This window comes from Balaenoptera physalus (genome assembly GCF_965194825.1).
Source record: "Balaenoptera physalus genome assembly, chromosome: 2".
Taxonomy (NCBI): Eukaryota; Metazoa; Chordata; class Mammalia; order Artiodactyla; family Balaenopteridae; genus Balaenoptera; species Balaenoptera physalus.
In genome coordinates this window covers 164,144,946-164,160,127 of record NC_138883.1, presented here as the reverse complement: position 1 = coordinate 164,160,127, position 15,182 = coordinate 164,144,946, and the positions used below count along the sequence as shown (strand labels likewise).

The 15,182-nt window shown below is 37.5% G+C and overlaps 1 protein-coding gene across 1 annotated transcript in view; it reads right to left on the bottom strand.

Annotated features, from left to right (window-relative positions):
• MALRD1 (MAM and LDL receptor class A domain containing 1) overlaps positions 1 to 15,182 on the bottom strand; it is a 621,227-nt gene that overhangs the window by 592,181 nt on the left and 13,864 nt on the right. Inside the window, exon 1 of the mRNA XM_082449909.1 lies at positions 709 to 15,182. This exon is cut by the window's right edge and continues 13,864 nt beyond it. Coding sequence (XP_082306035.1) covers positions 709 to 1,072 — 364 coding nt within the window. The 5' untranslated portion in view covers positions 1,073 to 15,182. The remainder of the gene's footprint in view (positions 1 to 708) is intronic.

Genomic DNA, 15,182 nt, shown 5'->3' with positions numbered 1-15,182 from the left:
CATGTCTCCTACCCGTATCTTTCCTTGGTGAACTTTTTATTAATGTTATACCTGGAGTATTTTCCTGCCAGTGAGATCAGTTTATCTCACTTTATGACATCCTAATAAACTGGAGGTTCAAGATCACACAATTAGTAGATGGTTTACCCAGGATCCAAGTCTAGGCCCTGCACTCTCTGAGGCTTGCACTCTTTCCTCTGCCTTAGAATCAAAGGATATAAGTCAGAGTTATGCTCTGTGTATGAGAGGTACCAACTCACTTGGTGGTAGTGTCCTATAAGCAAAAATAAAATCTTCTCACCCAACTTAAAATTCATTTCAAATATTCCCATACTGAACTCAAACTTAAGCTCATAATTTCCATCACAGCATTTTAAAACTGCAGTCACAAGCTTCTTTCAAATCCTGTTTCACTGATATACCATTAAAAGCTACCTTTCTACATTTCACTCCTTCTTTATAATTGGTAAAAACTGATTCAAAATACATCCCATTTAGTTAGAATCTTAGCAATTTGATACCATTTAATTAAAGTTATTTTTGTGGATCTGTCTCTTTCTTAAAAAGAGTATTTTAATTTCTGACTGACTCTAAAGGCATATAAATGGGATCCGTGCAGGGCCGGGTGTCTTAGCCTCCCCAGGCAGCTCAGCAGCCTCTGGACAAAAGGTGAACAGGACTTGGAGGAAGGAGAGGAAGGGAACTTACATTGCTGTTCATCGCTCATGTCGCCACACTGATCTGTGAAGTCACACACATTGTCAGGAGGCAAGGAGACCCCATTGTCACACTGAAAGGCTTCCATTCCTTGCTGAACCAGTACAGAGGTGAAAATGCAGGAAATCCAAAGGATACCAAAAGCTTCATTCTTTGGGAAAGCTAACATTCTGGCCAGGCAGAGGAGCAGTGCTTGATACGTCTTCTCAGAGATCAGGCCGTTGTAATGGGTGGGTTCATAATTAAAAACATTCTTTCTCTTTTCTCTATTTTTTGATTTCCAGATTTGCCTCTTATGACTGAAACTGCTGGTAACTATCCGCAACTCTTGACAAATGAGTCCAAGGCAGTTCATTTACTCTTTCAGGGGAGTGTCTTTAGAAAATATTTAACTTGAACAATTGCACCATTTCTCTATCTAGCTAAGCATAGATGTTTATTGCCCTATGTATACCATGTTTAAACAATTTAAGCCCTTATGATAAATTTTTCTTTCAGGAGATAGCATTAACAACTAAAGGGCAGGCACATAAATGGGAGGAAAATTACAATAAAGTTATAAGTAACATAAAAATGTTCTATATTAATTCCTATGCTTAATCATGTTCATGTAATTTAGAACATTATTGTCACTAAAACTTATACAAATACTTCAGGCCCAATTATTAGAATTGTTTCATGAGAATGAAATGCTTGTCCTCTATCACTGAATGGAAACTTTGCATTGCTTGCTTAGATAAACTGAAAACCACAGGATTTTAAAAACTGAAGGGACATCGGGGATCATTATTTTCCAAATCACATTACTTGGACCCAAGAAAGTTAAGGGATACTTATGAGGAAATACAGTAATTTGGTATTAGAAACTGGAATTCAAATATCCTGCTACCGAGTGCAGTGTTTCTTCCTCTGCAGTACACGGATTTTCATGTCAATTCATCTTCATATGCTTTTACAAGTGAAACATACAATATCAGGATCCATATTCAGAATGAACAATAAAGTTCAGAACACCTGAACTTTATATTATAAATAATAAAATTTTATGAAGGTGAATAATTATAAAAATTATATGGAGTTAAATATTCAAAATATTCCTTTATACTTGATTTCTTAAAGGCATCTTGAAGTTCTATTCAACTATCTTCTTTTAATTTCTGCAATATAACTGCAAGAGATGGAGACACCAAGACTATAAGAAGCGACTGGAGAATGCAGGTGGAAAGAACCATAGATCAGGGACAGAAAACGCTTCTGTGCTTTTAAAGAAGATACAAAGAAAGCAGATTTTCCAAATATTCTAAGAAAAAAGACTCAGTAAAAACAATGCTCTAAGGTATGAGCATTCAGGATTCTAGGAGGAAAATCCATAATTTGACCTATTATGTTTGACCACTCCACATAATTTAGCATTTCATTACTCTGTGCTCCGTTCCAATTTCAGAAATATTTATTCTCCTTACCTCTCTGCTTTGTAAGTGAATTCTAAGAAACACATTGCCTACTTCTCTTTTTGTATCTCTTAAATGTTGACTATCCTTATAGTTCCACATTAGTCCTCCTCTCTGCTAAGATTATACTTTTTTCTAGGCTTTCTCTTCATGCTCATAATTTCAAGTAATATCTGTACATTGTTGTCTCCCAAATCTATATCTGAAGTCCTGATATGACATGTTACTCAAACCAATATCTTAAGTGTTCTTCCGGAACACACACACACACACACACACAAAACACATAGCCTAATTGACTTGCCTACTTGAATCAAAAACTAATTTCATCTTCCTTACCCCCACCCAACCAACCAGTCTGTCTTTACCTGCCTATTCTATATTTCAGTGAATGGCGCCTTCTTCTGTCCATCTTGCCAAGCCAAGAACTTATATGTTGGTCCTGGACTACCCTTACCCGTTCTACCCATCAATCATCAAGTCTCACGCATTCTATATATGTCAAGACTCCATCAATTCTCATCTCAGCAATACCCTGAACCAGATGTTTCCACTACCCAAAACTCATTTCCCATTCTTCAGGCAGAGTGATCATTCTGAAGCATAAGGCCACTCCTACATATTTCCGGAAGTGCCATATTTCCTAGCAAGGCTTGCAAACACAGCTTATCTTCTGCAGTTCACTGCTGATTATATCTTCCTCTGTGCTCTCAATCACGATCTTACTCAGTTATTACACTAGCAGTTTTCTGAACATGCCACCTCTAGACTCCAGATCTGAGATCCCTTTCCCACACAAAGCACCAGGTGAATACTAATTATTCTTTAGTTTCCAGCTTCAAGGACTACCTCTAAAGTATCCTGGCTTATTTTCTCAGGCTGAGTTAAATTTCATTCCTGGGTTCTCTCACAGCCTTCTGTTCTCACTGATCTTAGCACTTCTGGGACTGGTGTGGTCATCACATGCTTACTTCAGAGATTCCTCCGTTAGTCTGTAAGATTGGAGCTGGATTGTGACTTTCTCACTATTGTATCCCCAGTTACTAGCAAAGTTCCTGGCAGATAGATGTTGCTCAATAAGTAATTCCTTATTGAATGTAATTTATGAGGGCTTGCCATCATTTCAATTTTTGCTAGGCCCATGTAAATAAATGCAAGATGTGAAATTTTTAAATGCCATTACATAAAAGATATATAATTCTTATAGGTAAGGACAAGAGAAAGGGCCCAAATTTGCTGTCTCACTGAAATAAGAGGTATTTATCCAAAAAGAAAAAATAAGATATACATTTCTTGTGTACAATGTGGCTTTTCTATTTCTAAATCTCATGCTATTTTTAAAGGTCCTTTAGATTTTGAAATTGCAATTTGTGTTTCATTGGCAATGCACTACACCATCCCCCTACACTAAATAGGAATGCATCATGTCAAAGCTCATTCCAGGTTTTCCTTTTTAAGGAAGGAAGGAAGGAAGAGAAGGGAGAGAGTAAAAATGAGAAAAAGTTATAAAGAAGAAAGAAGAGAAAGATGAAGCAGAAGAGTGTAAAAAGGCATGCAAACATAGAAACATTTCAGTTTTACATCCGGATTCTGAATTCAGGTCCCGTAACATTTTATACGTTCACTATTTTCCATTTGGAAAAAAAATCACATATTTCATTGCTGTCATAGCTGTTTATTGCCTAGTTTCAGCTGGGAAACTCCTTTATTAACTGTTACCACCTACTAAAAATAACATTACTCTATACTGTTTCAAGTGCCATTCATCATTCAGACAAGAAATGAACTGGAATGGTGGCACCCAAGGTAAATCAGTATAATCCAGTAGTATAATAGTTTATAAAGCAAATTTATATTTTGTTGCCAAAAGAAAAAATTATATTCAACTGATAATTTCTTTATCACTTTTTCTCTACATATACCAAAAGGGGCAAAAAAATAAACTGACACTGGTAGCAACCAGGGTTGTTTTTATCTAGTTTATTGAGGAAAGCTAACAAGTCTTAGAGATCCAGTGTTGTAACACTGGGCTGCAGGCATCATACATATTGTCTCATTATGTCCAAAACATCTTGCACTGTTCCCTACTTCTACTTTAAAAAAAGTATTACTCAGTTGTCCAAGATCACAAATGATGGAGCTTGACTATATAATTTTAATTGAATTATATTGCTTCTGGCTGAGACTTCCAAGAGGCAAAGTGACAGAGCAAATTCATTTTTAAAAGAAATGACATACTGTTTTATCTTTTTTAAAAGATTGAGCACCTACTTTACACTAGATATTGGGCATAGGGAGATAGGAGAGATACAATGAAAGATAAGACAATATACCTAACTTACAAGAATTTACAACCTGGGAAGTGCATATAAGACCTTTATAAAAACTGTACACACACTGCTTCTAATTTTGGCTTAAAAAGAGTGGATTATATTTTCTATAAAAAAATAAGCCAACTCTCAAGCTACAAAAAAGGTAGATGATGGATGGAGTGAGATATAAAATGCTTTAAAATATATAAATGAGCCCTGAGCCTACAAAATGCAGAGCAGATTCCCAAGAGTTGAAAGGGAGATAGAAGGAGACATAGCCAACACAACAGAGTTTATTACTGAATGACCGTCCTAAAGAATATTTTAAGGAAAACTCCAGAATTAATGTGAAATAATCATTGAAAGAAGGTATGAGATGCAAGAAGAAGGGGTGAGTAAATACTGAAGCTCTATTGCAGATTAAAGTGACCCAGAACCCTAATCTTGAAAGATGAACTGAGAAAGGTCATTAAAAGATTTCTATTTACATAAGATAGGGAAATAGAAGTGCTATCACTACAGAAAGCCAGAGGAAGAGTATGCTAGGAAAAAAATTCCTGGCACCTTCAATAAGGATTCCCATAGATTATGACCATCCAAATAAGAGCTCACAGTGAAAAATTAACCAGCAAATGACAAACAAGACTCTATGACTCAGGGCCAGCACAAAAAAATAAGCAAAGGTACAACTAGATAACTGATAATGTCATATATTGGCAGTATGTCATCGTGACTACAAAATAATTATGTATCAAATGTTAAAAAGATTAAGTTTTTAAAATAAGCACTAGGAAGAAGGGATTAGCTATGCTTTTGTTAAAGTGACCAGGAAAAATATAATCATTGAGAATGAAAGAAAAGTAGATGGTATAAGTAGGAAGAAAATAAACAAATGAATAAAGAATTTAGTGAATTGGAAGATAGATATTTTTTAAATGTCCAAAATGCACCATAGAGATGTATGCACACATTTTACAATATAGTTTAAGACAGTGGAACACAGAATGGTAGGGTCCAAAATATGACTAAATGAAACTTACAGGGGAGATTTTAAAAAAAGAACGGAGAGGCAGTATTTGAAATAAAACTTTTCCAGAAATGAAGAAAGTCATGCACTCTGAGGATTCAGATGACTGCAATGACTGCAAGTACTTCGAACCCCTTACCCCTCCCCTCCACCTTCCCTTGATAAAGGAAGTAGTCCTTTCAATTATTCCAATTCTCTACAATCTCTTCTAGAAAACAGAAGCAGAGGGAATGCTTCCTAACTTATTCTGTGAGGATAGCATTACCCTATTATCCAAATCAGACAAAGACATTAAAAGAAAGAAAAGTTACAAACCAATCTCTCATGAACATAGGTATAAAAATCCTCAAAGAACTACTAGAGAATTAAATCCAAAAATGTATAAAAATAATTATATGCCACTGTATATATTACCAAGTGGAATTTATTCCAGGTATGTAAAATCAGTTCAATATTCAAAAATCAATTAATATAATCCATCACATCAAGAATCTAAAGAAGCTATATGATCATATCAACTGATGCAGTAAAAGCATTGGACAAAATCCAACATTAATTATAATAAAAACTCTCAGAAAACTAGGAGTATAAAGAAATTATCAACTTGATAAAGAACATCTACCAAAAACCTATAGCTAACATCATACTTAATGGTGAGAAACTAGGTGTTTTCTCCCTAAGATCAGAAACAAGGCAAGGACGTCCTCTCTTCCTATTCAATATCACACTGGAAGACCTAGCTAATGCAGTAAGACAAGAAAAGAAAAGAAAAGATATACTGATTGGGAAGGAAGAAAGAAAACTGCCTTTGTTCACAGGTGACATAATTTTACATGTAGAAAATCTTTTAAAAAAATCACACATAAAAAACCCCTGAAACTAATAAGTGATTGAAGCAAGGTTGCAGGATCCAAGGTTAATATACAAAGTTAATTGCTTTCCTATATACCAGCAATAAACAATTAGCATTTGAAATTAAAAACACAGAACTATTTTTATTAGCACCCAAAAAATGATATGTATAGATATAAATCTAAAAATATATGTACAAGAGTAGTATAAAGAAACCTATACAATTTTGATTAAAAAAATCATAGAAAATCTAAGTAAATAGAGAGATATCCCATGTTTATGGATAGGAAGACTTAATGTTGTTAACAGCTCTTCCCAACTTGATATATGGATTCAACACAATTCTAATCAAAATTCCACCAAGCTATTTTATGAATATCCACAAAGTGATTCTGAAGTTCATATGGAAAGGCAAAGACCCACAATAACCAACACAATACTGAAGAACAACAACATTGGAAGACTTCACAAGTGTGAATATGCCACCTGACTTCACAAGTTAGTATAAAGCTACAGTAATCAAAACAATGTGGTACTGGTAAAAGAATAGGCAAATTAATCAATGGAACAGAATGGAGAGTCTGGAAATAAACCCACACAAATACAGTAAGTTGGTTTCTGACAAAGGAGCAGAGGCAATTCAATGGAGAAAGAATAACCTTTACAACAAATGTGTTGGAAAAACTGGACATCCACACGCAAAAATAATATTAATATAAACACGGACTTTAGAACTTTCATGAAAATTAACTCAAAATAGATTATAAACCTAAACGTAAGAAGTTTAACTATAAATTCTAGAAATTAACATTGAGGAAAATCTAGGTGACCTTGGGTTTAGCAATGACTTTTTAGATATAACACTCAAAGCACTATGCATAAAAGAAAAAAAAATGGGTGTTTGATTTTATTAAAATTAAAAATGTGTCTCTGAAAGACTGTTAAGTGAATGAAAAGACAAGCCACAGACTGAGAGAAACTCTTTGCAAAACACTTATCTGATAAAAGACTTGTAATCCAATATAACAAAGAACTCTGAAAACTCAACAACTAAAAAAAATCTAATTCAAAAATGGACAAAAGAAAAATGGATTATAGACTTTAATCCAAGACCAGAAACCATAAAACTCACAGAAGAAAGCACAGGGAGTAAGCTTCTGGATGTTGGTCATGGCAATTTTTTTTTTGTTTGTTTGTTTATGTATTTGACACCAAAAACAAAGGCTGCAAAAGCAAAACTAAACAAGTGGGACTATATCAAACTAAAAACCTTCTGCAAAGCAAAGGAAACCAACAACAAAACGTAAAGGCAACCTATGGAGTGGGAGAAAATATTTGCAAATCACATATCAGATAAAAGGCGAATATCCAAAATATATTTTTTAAAAAACTCACACAGCTCAATAACAAAACCCCCCACAAATAATCCAATTAAAAAAATGGGCAGAAGAACCGAATAAACATTTTTCCAGAGAAGACATACAAATGGTCAAAAGGTACATGAAAAGGTGTTCAACATTACTTGGGAAATGCAAATCCAAATCATAATGAGATATCACCTCACACCTGTTAGAATGGTTGTCATCAAAAGACAAGAGATAATTGTGGGTGAAGATGTGGAAAAAAGGGAACTCTTGTGCACTGTTGGGAATGTAAATTGTTACAGCCACTCTAGAAAGCAGTATGTAGTTTCCTCAAAAAATTAAAAGTAAAACTACCATATGATCTAGTAATCCCACTTCTGGGTATATATCCAAAGGAAATGAAAACCGGATATCAAAGACATATCTGCACACCCATAGTCATTGCAGCATTATTCACAGCAGTCAAGAAAGATATGGAAGCAACCTAAGTGTCTGTCAACAGATAAATGGATAAAGAAGATGTGGTATACGTATACAATGGAGTATTATTCAGCCATGAGAAAGAAGAAAATGGTGCCATTTGGGACAACATAGATGGACCTTGAGGGCATTACGTGCAGTGAGCCAGACAGAAAAAGACAAATAGTGTATATCACTTGTATATGGAATCCGAAAAAGCTGAACTCATAGAAGTAGAGAATAGAATGGTGATTACCAGGGACTGAAGAAGGGGGAAATGAGATGTTGGTCAAAGCATACAAAGTTTGACTTAAAAGATGAATAAATTCTGGGGATATGATGTACAGCATGGCAATTATACTTAATAATACTGTATTAATAATACCTGAAAATTGCTAAGAGGATAGATCTTAAATGTTCTCATCACAAAAAAAGAAATGGTAATTATATGACATAACAGAGGTGTTAGCTAATTCCATGGTGGTAATCATTTTTCAATATATAAATGCATCAAATCAACATGTTTTATACCTTAAACTTACACAGTGTTATACATCAATTGTATCTCCATAAATCTGGGGAAAAAACTTTAATGAGGAAAAGGTATGAATAGTTACCTCACCTAAGAAGATATACAAATGACAAATAAGCATATGAAAAGATGCTCAATATAACACGTGTGCAGGTCACTGTGAGTTAAAACAATGATATAATACTACACATCTATTAAAATGGCTAAAATTCAAAAAAGGAGGAACTCTCATCCCCTGGTGATGGGAATGCAAAATAGTACAGTCACTTTGGAAGACAGTTTGGCAGTTTCTTATAAAACTAAACACACTCTACCTTATGATCCTGCAATCACACTCCTTGGTATTTAACCAAATTATCTGAAAACTCTGTCCACACAAGTTATTTATAACACTTTATTTATAATCACCAAAAACTGGAAAATATGAAGAAGTCATTCAACAGCTGAGTTGATAAACAAATTGTAGTACATCTATACAATGGAACAGTATTTAGTGATAAGAAATAAGCTATGAAAAGACATGGAGGAAATTAAATAGTCTAAGTAAAAGAAGTAAGATTTGATTCCAATTGTATGACATTTCAGAAAAGGCAAAACTATAGAGGAGTGGGATAGAGAGGGTGGGAGGGAGACGCAAGAGGGAGGAGATAGGGGGATATATGTATATGTATAGCTGATTCACTTTGTTATAAAGCAGAAACTAACACAACCATTGTAGAGCAATTATACTCTAATAAAGATGTTAAAAAAATAAAAAAATAAAGATTTCAAAGTAATTAAAAAAAAAACTATAGAGAAAGTGAAAAGATAAGTAGTTGTTAGGGTTCCAAGGAAGGAAGAAATTGATGGGGCACAGAATTTTTAGGGTGTTGAAAGTATCCTATATGATACTGTAAAAGTGGATACATGAGGTTATGCATTTGTTAAAACCCATAGTCCTGCACAACACAGAGTGAACCCTAATGTAAACCATGGACCTTAGTGAATAATAATGGCAATATTGGTTCATCAGTTGTAAGAAACATACCACACTAATACAAGATGCTAATAATAGGAGAACCTGTGGGGGTGAAGCAGGGGAGAGGGGTTATGCCAAACTCTCTGTACTTCCTGTGCAATGAGCAATTCTCGGTAACCCTAAAACTGCTCTAAAAAGTAAAGTCTATTAATATAAAAAAATTAGGCTGAGTCCAGGAACTGAGCAAGAGATCATGATTTTTATTGGGCTGACAACCTTCTGCACCTCCATTTCTCCCTTTTCTGCTGGCAGATGCGAAGCAACGCCCTCATTGGCTGCCCATCTGTGTTTCCCCTTCCGATGCCAAGCTCTAATAACCATATCCACAGCTTCCTGCAGGTCAAGGCCATTCAGCTGCCCCTCTGACCTTGATGATCATTATGGAACCTCAGTTACAGACTCTTGGCTTCTGGCAGTTAGATCCTGCTACCTGGTCTCTATTACTTCAGGGCCCCACCATTCCCTTGGATAAGAATAAGCCACATTCTGTGAACACTTATCCTATCAAAAGGTCTGGACTGCAAAGGAGAGTCACCACTGAACGTGGTGTTGCTGGTGACCCTTTCATCAGCACATTCCTCATGGTCTTGGTCAGTGATGTGCCCTTTGGGCTCCCCCCAACCCTCTAGCGTGTCTCCCTCAGCAATACTCTCTGCCCCGGAAACTCGGGCACATCTACTTTGTTTGCCTTTGTCCGTCACTTTCTCCAGGCTTGTAAGCATCACCCGAAAAATGAGTTCACCCCACCCCCTGGACTCTTTGCTAGGGTTTAAAATCTTGTGAAAAAGTTCTCCCAAGTCCTTGAATTATTGCTTATTCAAGCTAACATTCCAGCACCTTCAAAATCCAGTCCTGGGGCTCTCTTTAGGCTCTGGATGGTATGGCGTATATAACTGATTCTTACAACTTCTATAGTGTATAATTTCTTTCCTTTGTTATCAAGCCCAGCCCATCCACAGCCAGGTTATGCTGGATTTAACTCTAGTTATGGGCCTGGCAGCCAAGGAGAGGAGACAGGGACAGCTCCTAAGGAGGGCATCTGTTGCCTTGAGGAGAGATCTCTGCAGCATCTTGTAGCATGGGGGAAGCGCTGGCCCTTGGAGGGCCCTCTCCTACTTTCCCCCAGCCCCCCAAAGGAAAGATTTCAGAGAGGGTGGGGGAAGAGAATGGGGTAGCATGTGGGGAAAGGAGCACCAACTACAAGAGAAAGTGCCAAGGTGCAGCTGTTGGAGCCGCCCTGGTGAGAGACTGAGTAGAAAAATAGACAGCGACCAGATCACATGGGATGATAGAACTTGACCCACCACTTCTGTGGCAACCAGGCCAGGAAACTAAACCACAACCACTGCAGCAACTGGCACAGAATGGTTAGGACTTGCTCAGTAACTGCCAGCTTCTCTCCTTTTATGCCCCTGCTTCCAACTCAAGATCAACCAAAGAAAGTCAAACACGGTCCCCAAACCAGTCAGATAACATGCCTCACATTTTATTTGTTAGTCCACCTCTGGCTTCCCCATGACAACAACATCCAATGAGGCCACACCTGAAGCCCTTTTTTTCATTATAAAACTTCCCTACTTCCCTGCCTGCCTTTGAGTCTGTGCAAATGATGGCGACTAACTCTATTGCTATACCAAGCTCGGAATAAAGAGCCTCTGTGTGTTCTCATTTGGGTGGTCTTTGTTTATTTCCACATCAGTAAGAAGGTTAACACCCGTTCCCCATGCCTTCATTCTAAGCTGTTCTGCCCATTCTGGGAGAAAGGATGCATGAACTCAGGATTTCAGAGATGAAAGTTCATTAGACGTGTTTAAAGTACAGATACTCAAGTGTGTGCAGAAATTTATGTTATTTCTAGCAGCTAGCCACTCTTTTCATGAATGCCATAGCACTGCCAGCTTGGGGCGGGGACAGCCAGCACACCTGCCGAGAGGGGCTCCCGGCCAGCCCGTTACACCCACAACCAGGACCCCCCCCACCGACTCCAGGGTGGAGACAGAGGTCAACAGAAGGTCAACCTTCCCTCACCCCTTGACGATACCACACCACCCATAGATTCTGAGGGTTCGGGGCATTCACGTGGATGTCTTAATCTCACGTTTCAGGGTCTAAGGTTTTCCCAGCCAGGGCGTGACCTTAGAATAGCAGGCCTGCCCGCTCTCACTCTGAGCCTTGAACTGCTTGCTAAGGACCTGCAGTTTCTCATCATCCCTCTGCAGGGCACCAATACCACTTAGCAGTAACCAGCCAACTCTGCTGTCTTTGAAAGCTTTGGTTTCAAATAACCTAATCGTTGCATCCTCGAGGGCATTTATTTCCCGGGTCACTACTGGTAAAATCATTAGCAGTTGGGCTGTCACCTTGTGTCAGGAATTATTTTGCCCCACATACCATTCTGAGTGGTGTCCATTTTACCCACAAGGTCATGAGTGCACCAGTCCCCAAACCCCATCTTACCACCTTTTCTCCTAGACCATTCTTGTTATGCAGGTCTAAGAGCAGATGCTAAAATGGAAGACAAGATACTAAGTAGGCAGTAGGAGGGGCGGTCCTCATGAAGAATAAAGGGCTGGGAGATGGAGGAGCAGGAAGAGTCTTCTAACACCTTGTAGAGAAGCAAGAAGGGAGCTTGGATAGCAAGAATCTGGGTCTATAGCACAGAAAATTTTCCAGAAACCGTCCCTTCACTGTTTAGACATTATAACAAAGCTAATGACATCACCTTAGAGAAAGTTTTGTGCTATAATAGCCTTTTTTCCCCCAAAACTAAACATATAATTTTTGCCTTTAAGACTTGAGAATGTTTTGCTGACAATTTTGTTCCCACAGGACTTGGGCATATAGTGTGATGATCACATTCTTAGTTGAAGAAGAGCCATCCAGAGACCCTGGCGTAATCAAAATTGTATGATCTCTCAAACTGCGGGGTTCTATTGCTTTCCTCCACAGTGGGGTGGGTGTTTGTTATTACTGGTTTCTGCCATAAAATAAATACAACTCTATAGAGAGCTAACTGTGCAGAAGTGAAGAGGGTGTAAAGAGGTCAGATTTTCCACAAATATTAGAGTATCTCTTTCAAGGTATCTATGAGCACACGGTTAAACTTTTTCTCAACCAAAGTCTTGACAGCAGGTGGAGGCAGGTGATGATCTCAATCGACCACCAACCCCAAGTTCAAAGTCCATCCCACTGAAAAGTGACCTTGCGAGATTCAGGAGCATGTCGGTTCACGTCCCCAGCTCGCAGTCAAGTTTACTGAAATATGATGCCGTAGTAGCCAGGCTGTCTAACATAGCCTTCTGGCCCCACTGGACTCTTCTTTCATTGTATTTAATATTGATTTTGATTTTAAGAAGATCAAACATTGATTTCAAATTTAAGGGAAAGGGCATATTTTGAAATGAATCTCTTCTGATTACTCTCTATTCAACTAGCTTTAAGAAAACTTTATTATTAAACTTAAAGACATATTTTCTAAAAATTATAACCAAACCAGAAACTTACCTCGTGGATTTTAATATAAGGGTACTTAAAAATGGTTTGTGTAAGATAACTTTTCATTAAGCTATAATGAGAATATCAATAGTGGTCTCACAGTCTTGCTGGAAATTCATAGGAATTCTAGTTGCACAGTTGCAAAAAAAAAATGTTTCTATTGGAAATTAAAAGTGATTCTCTGACAGAGTAGGATGGTAGAGAATATCTAAGAAATATCAAGTAGTAAACGAAAGATGAAGGAAATAGGGCCCGTTTTTCTACTAAGGGTACTTTCCATGAGCAGGATGGTCAGCACACAGCTTAAGCTGAGCAACCAGCAAGCACTCACTGGCGCATAGATCCCAGAAGAGGAGAAACTAGACTGCTTGAGGTCCAAGTGTAAACTTCAGGATCTCATGCTGAAGCAACAAGCAAGCTTGACGGGAAGCCTTGCCATATTTCCCACAATGGGGACAGCGTATTTGCATAAGGGTAGGATTTGGTAAGGTGGAATAATTGGAGAAGGTAGCCAATCCACAATATTATTTGATCTGAGTTTACCTCATTTATTTAATTTTGTATCAGACTGTGAATGGTACACAGGGAAGAACACTGTTTTAGTATGATAGATATTCCCAGGTAAACATCTATACCAAAGAAAGCTGATGCGTATATGAAATCCCTAAACTTGGCAACACTGAAACCCTGTTTAGGAAAAGGAATTCTATTTAAAATAAAATTCATATAGGTTTACAAATCTTCACAAAGATATTCTATATGATTTAGAAGAATCTCACTCCAGTCTTCTCACAAGTTAATTTTTGTACTTAAACCATATATGTAGGCCTCTAGTACAACTCCATCCTTCCACTGAACAGTTATTGAATATTTGTCTTATCAAAAGCTTTTGTTGTAATGTCTGGGAAGCCAACCCTTGACAAAGACAGCTAGAGAAGAGTGACAACAAATAATAATCATTACAGAGAGAAGGATTAGAAACCAACATATTGGAAGATTAAAGTAGTAAGGCATTAACAGCTTGGCAACATCACAACAGTGATGGACATTCAGATGATAAGGTGACCAGTTCAGTTCAGGAAATACATGATTATAAATAAAGAAAACAAATTCATTGGGTGTTCATATGTGTCTGTGTTTAGGAAAAAAAAGTAGAACTTGGACCATATTATGTTAACTAACAAATGACCAAAACTCTTATCACTCCACATGACATACAGAAGACCTGGCATTGTAGGCTTAAAGATAGAAGCTACACAAATAAATCAGACATGGAATATGCCAAATGTGATTAAATCTTAGTGATGCACGGTTCCTTGACAGTTACGCTTTTTTTTTTTAATTTATTTATTTTTTATTTTTAACATCTATGACCTTTGCTTTTGTACTTGCCCTTTACCCTTTGTTCTTTGGCAAGAGTGCAGAGGTAAGGGTGGAAGGGAGGGAGCCATGGGACAGGCTGCTTGTAATTATTAAAAAAACTTCATAGAAGGGTGCTTCAAAAACTTGCAGGGCTTCCCTGGTGGCGCAGTGGTTAAGAATCCGCCTGCTAATGCAGGGGACATGGGTTCGAGCCCTGGTCCGGGAAGATCCCACATGCCGCGGAGCAACTAAGCCCGTGCGCCACAACTACTGAGCCTGCGTGCCTAGAGCCCGTGCTCTGCAACAAGAGAAGCCACCACCATGAGAAGCCCGCGCACCACAACGAAGAGTAGCCCCTGCTCCCTGCAACTAGAGAAAGCCCACGCACAGCAATGAAGACCCAACGCAGCCAAAAATAAAATAAAAAATAAATAAATTTATTGAAAAAAAAAACTTGCAAGAACAGAAGATGTCCAAGTGAATAATAGAGAATGATTTTTTTCTTTTTTTGCTCTTCAGTGGTAAACAAGGACACGTCTGGCATTTCTCATTCTATTCACCATTCTATTCTCTCTTGAACTATTTTTGCTTCA